Source organism: Maylandia zebra, linkage group LG16 (genome assembly GCF_041146795.1).
Source record: "Maylandia zebra isolate NMK-2024a linkage group LG16, Mzebra_GT3a, whole genome shotgun sequence".
Lineage (NCBI taxonomy): Eukaryota > Metazoa > Chordata > Actinopteri > Cichliformes > Cichlidae > Maylandia > Maylandia zebra.
The window spans coordinates 15,976,596-15,990,404 of record NC_135182.1 but is presented as its reverse complement, the minus strand read 5'-3'; the positions used below and the strand labels follow the sequence as shown (position 1 = coordinate 15,990,404).

Sequence of the window (13,809 nt, the reverse complement as noted above, 5' to 3'; positions counted from 1 at the left end):
TAAAAGGAGTCTAGCCTAATGCTCTGATTACTCTCAGCTCTGTGGCTACCAGCCCTCGGGGAAACTCTGTAGCCTCATGTGGGCTAGCGTGGCACAGCCTGCCACTGTCACCCTCATAAGAGTTCACTGTGTACAGAGACAATAGCATCCCCTCACTCACTCCCCCACCTCAGTATTGTTCCCATCAGCTCTTTTCTCCGTCACTGTAGGTCTCTGCTTTTCTATGATCAGTGGTTTAATTAGTGGAGAAATCAACCGCCTAATGGTTGTGCGAGAATGATGGATTACCTCTCTGTCCCCTGACTAAGTTACATATCGACTACATCATTATGGCCTAGTTCCATTTCAGTCTAAGTAGCGTGCTTCCAGCTAGTAGCTCTTTAGTGTTAAAAGCCAGAGAAAATTCAATAGGCGAGTACGCTGTCATGATGAAGTGATGAGCAATAGGTGAGGTCAGCCGCTAATGGAACTTACACACTGAAATGGAGAATCTGATTGGCTGGGAGCTTGATTATTTCATCCTCTCAGCAGCCTGGCCTTTTTCTTCTATTTTTCCATCTCTTCAGTCAGTCCATTGTGTTTATGCAGCATGTTGGTAGTCTATAATTATTGTTATCTTCAGCTTTTCCTTTTCATTTTCTGTGCTTTAATGTGGCTGTATCATCAACATCACTCGAGGCAAAATTGAACTCTAAATGGCTGCGTGCTGCCTTGTGCCCCACTTTGCTCTCCCAGGAAATAAAAACAGTAATGACTGAAAGAATTCAGCTAAAGTCCTACTTAATCCTGAAACTGGGCCAGTACTCAATGTGCAACATATTGAAAAATTTGATTTCCGTCCACCTGTTTTTTTTTGTTTTTTTTGTTGTTGTTATTGTTGTTGTCTGTTTGTTTGTTTGTACTGCTGCGATCAGTGAGTGATGGTGCGTGGGTGAATATGGAGCTGTGCAAAACACTTCTTCCTAGGGCTGCTCGATTATGGCAAAAATGATAATCACGATTATTTTCACTGAAATTGAGATCACGATTATTTGACGATATTTATTTAACCCTTTAAGACCTACTATAGAACCGAGTCCACCAGAGCTTATATTATTTTTTTTACATGCTGTGGAGCCATTTGTGGGAGCATTTCAAGTTGCTATACATCAATACAACTGTTATAGCCCATATTTTAATAATATGTATGCATTAAGTCCATAGTAATTACATAAATTGCAAAAAAGTGCAATAAACTACAAAAAAAATTGAAAATCGCTTTTGTTTTGTTTACATATATTTCTACTTGGAGAAATTTAAGAGGCTTATCCCTCAAAACTTTAAATACAATAAAGTTGCAAAAAATAGTTTCCCACCACAGGAAATTTATTTTGAGTGTCTTCATAGTTTTATTTTGGAGATACAGCAATTTTTATATACTGCAGGAAAAACAAAAAACAATCCTATGATGCAAATTTGCAAAGAAAACAGCATGTGCATCATTTCACTGTGGGAAGTGTTACGAACAGCTGATGGATCGGCAAAGCGTGTTTCTGGAATATTATGTTTTTGTTCCTGCAAGTGCTTTTTATGCAATTTTTGCAAAGCTATATGTGGAAGGAAACCGTGACCGAGGACAAGCTGATGGCATCAGATGTAAGTACAACTCCTCCGGTTTCATATGCAAAACAAATTATTGCGCTAGCTTACACGGTTCAGGTTCTACAGGGATTTAAAAATAGTTACGCAAAACGGAGCGTGCTGCTCTGACCGGCTTTAAAGGGTTAACAATGACTTGAAAAAATAATATAAAATGGTGTGCAACACCACTGAAGTTTTTTTTTTTTTTAAACTCTCTTTTCAACCAACGGCAGTCACTCTCCAAATAACTTCTGCTTAGCTTTCCGGGCTTCCCTCGGGTCCTCTTAATCAGCGGTCTCCAACCTTTTTTGCGCCACGGACGGTTTATGCCCGACAATATTTTCACGGACCGGCCTTTAAGGTGTCGCGGATAAATTAGGGAGGGGCTAATAATCGGCTCAGTCATTTTTAATGATCGTTGAAAGCCCAGATCGTAATCGTGATTAAAATTCGATTAATTGAGCAGCCCTACTTCTTCCTGTCTCAGGTTAAAAAGCGGCATACCCATGGCCCATTTCACTTCACTTTTTAATAAACATGGTCATTGTCAGTGCTACGTTAAATAGACCTGTGTCCTGCTTAAACTATACAAGCTTCAAAAGAATGTGCAGCCATTTCAAGCACACTTTATTAGTCCTCTAGGTCTTGGGTTCTAGCAACTTCTGTTCACCCATCTTTTTTAACACAACAGAGTAGGGCTGTTCGATATAATGATATATATCGAATGACGATATAAAAATGTCTATCGTTTCCTATTACGCTACCGTTTGTTTTGTGGTGTTGTGAAATAAACTAAGCAATGTTTTTTCATCGTTTTGATTGTCACTGTAGTGGCTATATTAATTTCTTAAAGTTCTCTCTTTCTCTTATATTTAATATAACCACACTACGGATGGACAAGAGCCTGTTTTTACGTGTTGTCGTTAGCAACAATGATGGTAAAACCATCACGTGGCTCCGCTGTCCGCTTGTTTGTTTTCCCACGTAAACCTTTCACAATAAAGCTCAAGATCCTTTTGAGACTTTTCAAAATAAACCGAATCACGTGAAAGAGTATGCAGAGAGTTTACGGATGAGAAGCAAAAAAGAGCCGTCAGGTGCTAAACAATAAACCTTAGACTCAAACGTTGAAAGAAAATGGTGGCCGTTACAACTTATGTCTAAAAATGTATAGTTTCATTCATGGACTCCAGGTAAAGGACACCCAGCTGGAAACACTTCACGCAAGTCGAGTTGCCCGAGATTCACAGAATTCACAGAAAATGTTACATTTTTGTGATTTATATCGTTGTCAGGACAATAAATGTCTTATATCGGGATATGAGATTTTTGTCATATTGCACATCCCTACAACAGAGTCAGATTACCAGCAACTATACTGAATATGTTTTGGCTCATGGCTCACTAGTGGTATACTGGTGTCCATAGCTGCTTCCCATGGTACTCATATCAACAGAGCAACGCTGCTATAAAAAAAAACACACACACACACACACGCATTGCTCACATGTGATTCACTTCAACTACTCCTATATCATACCACTCGAAGAGTCAGTGCCAATACTTTCCTCCAGGACCAGGTATTGCTTTTTGATTGTTGCACAGACTTGCTGCTGGGCAATGTTGGATTTTGTGGACTTATTTATTACAGTAACTTTCCCCTCAACTGTCCTCAACTCTAAGTTATAGAGTGAAGCAATATGCTGCAACATGCAGACACTGAGGCTTTCATCAACTCACTTCCCTCTGAGTTGAAGTCCTCTGGGCTTGAAAATCGAGTCTTCTTTCAGAAGATGAAGAGGTAGGTGAACTTTGGGAGTGAATGTGTGGGAGGAGAGAATAAAGCCTGCTGCTGCTCAAACCAGTAGGCCAGTGCCTTGAAGTGGAAATGACTAGGGGGGAAAAATGTGCACCTGAGAGGTATGTGTACCTATCTAGGATAGGTACCATTGCTTTCTATCATTCAGTTATAGGTCACTTGTACATTAATGTTCCTAATGACTTAATAGAGACCCCTGACCGTGATCGGTTTTTCACGCATGTGCTCAAGAGTTCTTGGTGTGTGGCAACAAGCATTGCCAGAATCAACTTTTTAGTTCACTGAGCTGTTATTACAAAACACACAGAGAAAAATCTATACAGTGTCGTTAGACATTGTTCACAACTGGGCTTTCTCACACATGGTGCTCAGCAGGGTATAGTCGGGCAGGTTCTTGGTACTGGAAGTACTCTGGTTTAGTTGGAGAAGCTGCCTGGTTAGAACATACAGGAGGGAGGACACATGATGCCCACTCGTTTGCTCTGAATTAGACAATTGTTGCTGGTGTTCTTAAATGGGCACAGTTAGTGATTACTCGGGGATTATACTAGAGATCTGTCAGGTTAAAGACCATTTGATGCCTATAGAAATACGGTGGTGCAGTGCATGTTTGAATGAGACTCTAGTCGATTGCCACCACAGCTTTTAACATAAAAGCAACATTTCCGCTAGGAAAGAAATTAACCCTGGCATCTTTGACTGGGCGCTACACTAGTGAGGTACAGACTGAACAGCTGAGCCGTTTTTGGCTTCGGTCCATATATGTACTTGAACGAGGGAGAAACACTGTAGAATTCATTTCCCACTTTATAGCGCGTATCAGTGTTAACTTGCCAAAGGATGATTTAGCCTCTTTGACAAGTAACCCCCCCCCCCCCCCCCCCCCCCCACACACACACACACACACACACACACACACACACACACACCCACCCCCATGCAGTCAGGTGTCTTTACTTCGGTGGTGTGTGTATGTCTGTGTGTTTAATTATCCGTAAAGGTTCACCTGAAATGGGCCCAAGAGTCTAGTAGTTGGATTGCAGTCACTGGATACAGAATATTCCCCCATACACTCATACACACACACACAGCTATCAGATATATGCTATCCATAAACATGATCTGTTTGTTATTCCTATCTCATCCCTCTTCTTTGCATTTTTGTCAGCTGTGGCCTCTGATGTGCCTGGTCTCCTGCATGTTTTGTGTATGTGTGTGTGTGTGGAACAGCTGCCAAGGGACCCCTTGTCTCTCTTCACTCCACTTCTTCTCTCCTCCCTCTCTCTGCCAACAAGTTTCATGGTACTCTGTGTGAACCCTGCAATTTTCAAAACAATGTAAATGTTCTATTCAGCAGTGACATTTCAGCTTGCTCTGTGGCACAAATGGGTGATTAGCTGTCAAGATGCTCACTTCACTCATTAGTGGCACACATGAGCATATGACACAAGCCTCAACTGTCAAGTAAATGGTATAAATGTTGTCAGCCGTGTGGCATATCATTATTATTTTAACATGAATTTGAGAAAAGAGGAGATCTCCTTGGTTATGTTCAGCTCAGAGACTTTAACTTGAGGTCTCACTGAAATGCACGCGCGTTTTTAAATACTTCTCTTTGAAAGTACATGAATGAAAAAGTCAGAGACAGGTAAGACAGGAGTTGACTTTGATCCTAGATATGCCTGTCATTATCAAGCCCATGGTGGCTGCTCCAGTTTTCATTCCCTGTCAGCACCAACTATTTTCAGCCTTTTGATTTAAATAGATGTGTGCACGGCCTGTAGATGATGTCGTCAGAATACCAAGCAGATAATGAGCTTTCATTTCAATCCTTATGAGTAGCGGGGGTGCTCGGTGTGAGTGGAGGAGTAGCTCTTTCTTAATTCTAATATCGCGAGTATCACTCTGCCCTTTACCTCTGAGGTTTCTCATAGCATATCCTGTATCTAAAGTATTTTTTGCACTTGTAATGCTTCAAACAGCCCATGAGTACAACTTGCAGCCTCAATTAGTTTTCTTGTGACTGTAACTGCCTCCTTTCCCCTAGCAGCCGAGGCCATTCTGACTATTGCTTACTTCCAGTTATCTACTTCAGGTTATTGCAACTTTCATTACTGCTCATATACAAGAACTGATTAGTGTTTAGTTATTTCTTACAAGATTAAGGGAACATATTATGCAAAATTCAGTTTTTGATTGCTTATGAACATCCCTCCAGTGAGTCTGAAGACCCACAAAATGTGAGATGATCAAGAAGCTTCATCCTTCCAGCAGTTTTGGTTCATTTTTGATGCCATTTCCCCACAACAACAGAAATATCTCTATATGTTTAGTGTTGGTACAATATGGGCCCCATATGTATGAACGTCAGAACTACTAAACTGTAATTCAGTGAAAGACTTGACGACTGATTTAATACAGATTTTTGCAAATTTTGTGATTCGGTGCAATTTATTATCAGCCTTTTTGTCAGTTAGTTGCATCTGTTGGCTCATCTGCTACTATCTAATTTCATATACACTTTATTTTACGACAGGAGAAATCCCAGGAAAGGCGTTCTCATTTACCCATGTTTGTATTATCATATAGCTGAAGGAGTTTTAAATAACAGAAGTACGGCCCATGTTAAGCAGCAGTCAAAACAGCTGTTTCCAAGGTGCTGCTCTGCTCTGTAAAAATACATTTTTGTAGCCACTCTTTGAAAAAATCACCATACCCACATGTTAACGACAACGGCTGCCGTCATTCCAGCAGTGTTTACATTACTGTGCAAAAATCCTGAGCTCCCCTCATTTCTTTATGTGGCTTCCAAGCAACCAGATTTTATTCTACTTTAAATGTAGTCTTGAGGAATGCTTCTCCAGGCTTTCTGAAGGTCTTTCAATGTTTTTTGGACAGTGGCTGCTTTTTAGTTCGTTTTCAGTCCAATCCTAGTACCTGACCATTTTCACAGGAATGTTTTTTTTGTTGCTGTTTTGCAGTTTGCTGCTGTTTTGGTTAAGCAACTTAACATTCACCTATGAGTCACTGAAGCAGAAAAAGGCACCTGCCTCAAGGGATCAACCATTATTGTGTCATAATAGTATAGCAAAGAACTAATTTTTACCTTAGGCGGTCTGTTAATAGCACCCTGTCACAAAAACACATAATGTATTCCCATTTCTTTAGTTGAATATATGAAAAATGCCAAAGACGGCAGTTTTACAAAGTGCCTTGAGGCAACTGTTCTGTGATTTGACACTGTACGAATAAAATTGAATTGAAAGAGCTTTAGCACAAAACTAGGCATATCTCCAGAGTGTACTTATTTATTTTTTTAACTGGACAAGTGCAGGACAAAAGAAATGACAGCTGGGAACTATAAAAGACTGAGATAAATTGAAACTGCTACTGCAAAATTTCACAAGAACTGGAAAGAATCTGAAATTTTTGGTGTAAATGATCATCCGTGTATACAGAGGAGTTCAGGAGAGATGTACAACAGAGTTTTTACAGGCATGACTCTGTCATGGTTTGAGGCTGCATTTCAGCCAGTGGTTTTCGGGATCTTGTCAAAATAGAAAAGTACCATCAGATTTTGATCCCCGTGCAATATCATCTATAATGTTTCTGATTGGCAACAACTTCATTTTTCAGCATGACAGTGATCCCAAACATGCTGTTGGTGGAGTAAAAATGTACCAAGCCTCCTCAGAGCCTGGACCTGAGTATGGAATCATCTCTACAGAGAATGGAATAAACGGACTTTCAAGCTTTCACAGCACTATTCATATAAAAAGATCACAATGACTGAAAGCTTGAATGTAGCAATTTTTTTTCTTCTTTTTTTCTCCCCTCCATGCACTGCTATGCATCTTTATCTATTGTTTGATCAGCTGAATGTACTGCTCCTCTCTGCCACTCGCCATAGAGAGTACTGGCAGACCCAGTTTGTTAGTCCCCTGCATCCTCCTGCATCCTCCTGCTCTGCGATGAGTGCAGCTTCATGTAGAAGCACACGTGCAGCTGCTGAAGGCTCTCTTAATAAGGGTAGTGTAGAAATATATCAGAGAGCTGTGGGGCATAGACTTTCTCCAACAACCTGGAACATTAGATGTTGGTAGTAAAGTAATGTCCATGACTATTTGAAAAAGTTCCTACTTTTCAGCTGTTTATAACATTTCCCACTTATCATTGGGTGCCCTTTGTGCTCTTTATTAGAATTTGTAACGGCAAAATTTTAAAACTAAACTATTCAATGCTTCACAAAAGCCTTTTCATCCTAAAAATGATCACATCTTTATCTCTAAATGCAAGTTTGGATGCAGAATGGATTCTGCACCTTTGCAGATTAACTAGGTTATTAAGCTGGGCAGACATGGTTAAACACACTAAACCAACTAGGTGTATGTAAGAGGACCGTTTGTACAAATGAAGTGAAAGTATGACGCAAGTGAGAGAAGTCTGCCATGTTGACTCTTTACTGGAAAGTGGCATAGTCAACAATTTGGAACAAGTCTGACCAGGAAAGTACATGCAGAGTAGAACGAGCGATCTATCCAGTTATTTGAACTGACATGTATAAGACAAGCTATGGGGACATATGAGATTTGTTAACTAGCACCAGACAGACACAATTGGTGTTGACCTGGTAAGAAAAGTGGGGTATTGCGGAGACCAAATTATGATATGACTAATCTGGTAGAAATGTGGGGGAAAAATTGTGTGTTTGCTACCATCTGTGTAACGTTACTCTTCTGTTTATGTGCACAGGTTTAGGAAAAACTAAGAGGAAGACGAGTGCCCGAGATGCTTCCCCAACACCAAGCTCAGACACAGAGTACCCCTCCAATGGCAGTGGGGGTGGAGGAGTTGGGGTAGGAGCAGCAGAGAGAATCTATGACCTCAATATCCCTGCTACAGTTAAGTTTGCCTACACAGCAGAGAGGGATGATGAGCTGACCCTGGTGAAAGGCTCCAGAGTGATCGTGATGGAGAAGTGCAGTGACGGCTGGTGGCGGGGCAATCAGGTGGGGCGGGTAGGCTGGTTTCCCTCCAATTACGTCCAAGAGGAGCTCGGAGGGTCAGATGATAGAGGGGAGGGCGATTCCTCGCGGGGATACCTCGAAGCTTCTCAAGGAACTTTGTTGGCAAACGGGCGCACAGGTGGCCGTGGGGGAGTTCTTCACCTGGTTCAGACTCTCTACCCCTTCAGCTCTGTGACAGAGGAGGAGCTAAACTTTGAGAAGGGAGAAGTCATGGAAGTGGTGGAGAAGCCCGAGAACGACCCAGAGTGGTGGAGGTGTAAAAACTCACGTGGCATGGTGGGCCTGGTACCTAAAAACTATGTGGCGATGCTGGACGAGCGGCCTGGCCCGCCCTCCTCTACGTCGAGCTCCCCACAGAACCGCCTCCTGGCACCGGCACGCTCAGGGAGGTTCGCTGGCAGGGACTGGTACTACGGCAACATCACCAGACACCAGGCTGAGTGCATACTCAACGAGAAAGGCGAAGAGGGTGACTTCCTCATACGAGACAGCGAGTCATCGGTGAGTCACTTGGGTGAAGTCATGATAGAGTAGTATTTTGGATACTGGGAGAAACTGAGGATGAATCCTGGTAGAAAAAAAAGAGCAGTTTGGAAATATAGTCCGCATGTTTCTCCATGTCAGGACCTGCGTTTAAGTATTTTAAAAGCTTAAAGACATGATGTATATGAAATCTTGACCTTTTTAGTAATCAGTCCTATTTAACACAAACATTAGACGCAACCTGATAAGCAATCACATGATTTTTCACATTCACATGCTTAGAGCAGAAGCAGCTGGTCGGAGAAATATTTAACCAGAAACTGCTACAGTAATTACACTCTCAGTGAAAATTACTTCTAGCAAGGATTGTTGTGTTCTTTTTTTCTTCATCCATCTTTTTAACTACTTAGAAGCTTAATTTGTAGAACTGTGTTAAATCTGTACAGAATATACCCTTTGCTGTTGCTTACACTAATAACAACAAAAGGCTTCTGGTCAAATCCTCAAGTTTTTTCAGTGATGCGTTGCTGCTGAAGCTCGTAATAATTACACTCCAGTATGTGCCATTTCATTAGTTACACCACGTTAGACCCCCTTTTGTCTTCAGAACTATCTTAAATCTTCTTGGCACAGATTCAACAAGGTGTTGAAATATTCTTCAGAGATTTTGGTCCACGTTGAAGTGATGGCATCACACAGCTGCTGCAGATTTGCTAGCTGCATATGATGCGAAACTCTTCGTCCACATACAAAAGTTGATCTATTGGATTGAGATCTGATGACTGTGGACGGCATTTGATTACAGAGAGCCCACTGTCATGTTGTGATGATTTGAGACATGGTGCATTATCATGTAACCACATCTGAAGATGGTACACTGGGCTGTTCAAGGGATGGACATGGTCAGCAACAATGCTCAGCTGTTGATAAATGATCCTTAGTTGGTACTAAGGAGTACAAAGTGTGCCAAGAAAATATCCCACACAGTTACACCACCAGCCTGAATCATTGATACAAGGCAGAATGGATTCTGAGTTAAACTCTACCATCTGATTGTTGAAGCAGAAATAGGGACTTATAAGACCAGGCAACAATTCCAGTGTTTCCAGTGTTCTGTTGTCCAATTCTGGTGAGCCCATGTGAGTGGCAGCCTCAGTTTCCTGTTCTTAGTTGACAGAAGTGGAACCAGATGTACTACAGCAGCTGAAGACCACATCTCTTTCAAGGTTCAACGTGCTGTGGATACAGAGATGCTCTTCTGCGCACCTAATAACAAGTAGTTATTTAAGTTAATGTTCTCTTCCTGTCAGCTCCAAGCAGTCTGGCACTTCTCCTCTAACCTCTGAAATCAACAAGACGTTTTCACACAGAGAACTGCCACTTAGCAGATATTTTCTCCTTTTCAGTCCATTCTCTGTAAACATCAGAGGTGGCTATGTAGTAAATCCCAGTAGAACATCAGTTTCTGAAATACTCAGACCAGCCTGTCTGGTGCCAATGACAGTGCCAGTTCAGTCACATGTTTACTAGAGGTGGGAATCACCATACATCCCACGATACGATATTATCACAATACTTAACGCACGATACGATATTATTGCAATTTTTTAAAATATTTTGTGATATTCAGATTCTGTACATAAAGGTAAACTTTATCAATATTCATTTTATCTAATATCAAAGTCTCACACTCAGTCTTTCTCTTTTCAGTCAGTATTATTGTTGACAAACTGAACAGTTTGTATTACAGTCTAGTCCAACTTAACTGAATGCAACCATCTGGTACAATTATAGCTATTCTGAACTATGCAATTTATGAAAACTATGCAGCCCCTTCAGCAACTGAAGAATTTGAAAGTAAAATAAAACAAAATATAATTTTACATTAAATAAAAAAGTTTTAAACTTAATTAAAATAAAACATGTCTTAAATTAAAATAAGTAAACTGTCATGTTTATTGCTGCCAAAAAAAAAGTTAAACACATTTGGACAGTGAAGGAATGTCAGGATTCTTGCTCAGAAAAAGGATCAACATGCTCTGAAGTCAGAGCACAAAAACCTTTTTTGTAACAAAATATCGATTTCTGCTGTCCCTGTATCGATACGTTATTAGCAAACAAAATATCACGATACTACACAGTATCGATTTTTTCCCCCACCCCTAATGTTTAGTCACCTTCCTTTCCCATTCTGGTTTTCAATTTGAACTTCAGGAAGTCATCTTGACCACGTCTACATGCCTGAATGCATTAAATTGCTGCCATATGATTGGCTGATTAGATAATTTTTATTGACGAGCACCTGAACATGAATTTGCCAGTGAGTGTATGCTGGCATAGCCTGCACAGTGCTCTCTCCGTAACCACCATTTTTTGTGGTCCAGTGACATTGTATAACCTAATAAAGTACCTACACCACATAATATTGTTAACAAGCTTGTCTTGAAATATCTTCAGTTATGCAAGCACGGCTGAAAAGCTGCTGATTAAGGAAGGCATAAATCTGGTTTGGAGCAAAAGCCTTTGTGGCTTCATTACTGGCTGAAAATGGTTACAAACCAACCGCTTTGAAATGCATCTTTGTGTTATGAGGAATAAAGGAGATTCCATGCAGGACAGAGTTTATTAGATTAAAAAAAGTTTTTCTTTTTAATGAAAAGGACAATTCACGGTGACCGTTAAATTGAATTGTATATTATTTGTTGCTGTAGATCACCTCTGTCATTGCACTGCAGCCATCTGATGTCAGCTGTTATGAAGTGAATTTCTTCTTTTTTTTATTTTAAGTGCATCTAAAAAAGATTAGGTTGTGTCTTGGCGCAGGGTTTCAGATTTCTTCAGTACGTTTTTGATGTCATAAATACAGCTTGCATGCGGTCACACTTTAAATTCGGATTTTAGGTAACCTCAGAAAAAACGTCCCACTTACAGCAGTGGAAATTGAAGCGTTAAGAGTAAAACTCTGCACGGACTGAACGTCTAAGAAGAGCAATGACATGCATTAAAACACCTTTCTACGTGGGGTTGGATGGTATATGGGATTATTCATTTTATTTATTTATTTTCCTCACGGAACACCAGAATTTCACATGTTGCAGTTGGATGAATGTAGTTCAAGCTCTTTAAGTTTAGGCGTATGCTGCCACCTGCTGGTTGTAACACAGTCTGCTTTTGAATTTATTTCCACATTTTTCCCCCAGTCATTCTCTCACATTTCTAACCGTAACAACTGTCTGCCTTTTTGTTTTTCAGCCCAGTGACTTCTCCGTGTCTCTGAAGGCGGTGGGTAAGAATAAGCACTTTAAAGTGCAGCTGTCAGACGGAGTGTACTGTATTGGCCAGCGCAGGTTTAACTCCATGGATGAACTTGTGGAGCATTACAAGAAAGCTCCCATCTTCACCAGCGAACATGGGGAGAAGCTGTACCTGGTCAAAGCACTGCTGTGATTTACACACCCTCACACCTACACTGGATGCTCATACACACACACATGCACTCTCATACACCAAACACTAATGCCACTCCCCGACTGTCTTAACTCAAGCCTTAGCTCTGGACCCTCTTGCTGTGGCGTCTGTACCACGTCTAGATCCTCTCTCGCACCTCCGCGTCTTATCTGTCCTAGCAGTGAGCAGGCGAAACTTTCTCTAGCTCTCCAACCGAGCCATTAACCTGAAGACAGCCAGCACTGTGTCAGCAAATATCTGCATCCTTCATTTACAACACCATGCCAAAAGAATTAAATACGAGAAAAAAGGAAAAAACAAAACAGCCTCTCAATCTAAGATGTGCAAACTGCAGTGACCAAATCTGCTGCTAACAGAACGCCTGAAGCCTGGTTGGGTGTTGAGCTCTCCTTCTGATGTCATACATAATGTCCATTTACTAGCACGCACATTGTAAGTTACACCATTGCTCTTAATCCACACAGGAGAACAGACATTTAAGAGTTCAGAGAGAACTCAGACCTCTGTGGGACCTAACTCTGGTGTTGTCCTGTCGAATCGCTGGCCATTGTTTTTTCTTCACTTTTTTTTTTTCTTTTTAAGAAATGCTTGTTACAGAGTTGATGCTTTTTTTTTGTCTCTTTTTAAAAAAATAGTTAAATTAATTTCCTCTCTGGAGGTTTAAACTGTTGCTTCTTCATTCAGTGACTTCACAAAGTGACCAGAATCACTCTCTTGCCTTTTGCCCTTTGTCTCAGAGTTTTCACCATTCCTCATTTTCTCCTCATTTAAATTTCTCCTTTTTTTTTGTTTAACTTAAATCCCTCCTTGTTTCCATCTTCACAGACCCCATCGTTAGTTTGTAGTACTTAAAATCTGGATACAGCACTTCCTAAAAGCAGTCTAGGTGGGAGCACTAATGCAATAGTGGAGACTTCTGATTTCCTGTAGAGTTTAAATGTTTTATTTGTGTAACCAAATGTGCCACCTTGTACCCATTACTACTGGCTCCAGGGCTGCACTGCACTCGCCATAGTACGTCAGTCGTTCATAACTCTGTGCTCATGCTTTATAGTGTCACGCTGGACATGTTACTGTTCTCCAGTATTTCACGATACTGACTGAAGAATAATAAAAAGCTTTTTTCTGCTAACCTGAGTAATTCCACTTGATCTGCTCCAGCGCCTGCCCATGGAAATAAAATACCTTCTCACATCTGACCGATGAGAACTTTGGAAGGGATATTATACCAAAAAAGTCTTTAAAAAGGAAAAATGGTAAAGTTATTACCTGAGACCCTGTTTCAGAGTATTTAGGAAATGATATACTGCCTTTACAAATCACAAAATCTTTCTTTTATTAACAAATGAATCACAAAATGACTTGGAGAGTAGTCCAGTTTTACTGAACATA

At 40.7% G+C, this 13,809-nt stretch overlaps 1 protein-coding gene across 2 annotated transcripts in view; it reads left to right on the top strand.

Annotated features, from left to right (window-relative positions):
• The window catches only part of LOC101465176 (cytoplasmic protein NCK2), a 40,879-nt gene extending 27,330 nt beyond the window's left edge, over positions 1 to 13,549 (top strand). For both annotated transcript variants that reach the window (XM_004551291.5, XM_004551290.3), the window contains exons 3-4: positions 8,192 to 8,967; positions 12,202 to 13,549. In XM_004551291.5, the coding sequence (XP_004551348.1) occupies positions 8,192 to 8,967; positions 12,202 to 12,396 (971 nt within the window). In that variant the 3' untranslated portion in view covers positions 12,397 to 13,549. The remainder of the gene's footprint in view (positions 1 to 8,191; positions 8,968 to 12,201) is intronic.
• The last annotated feature ends 260 nt before the right edge of the window (positions 13,550 to 13,809 follow it).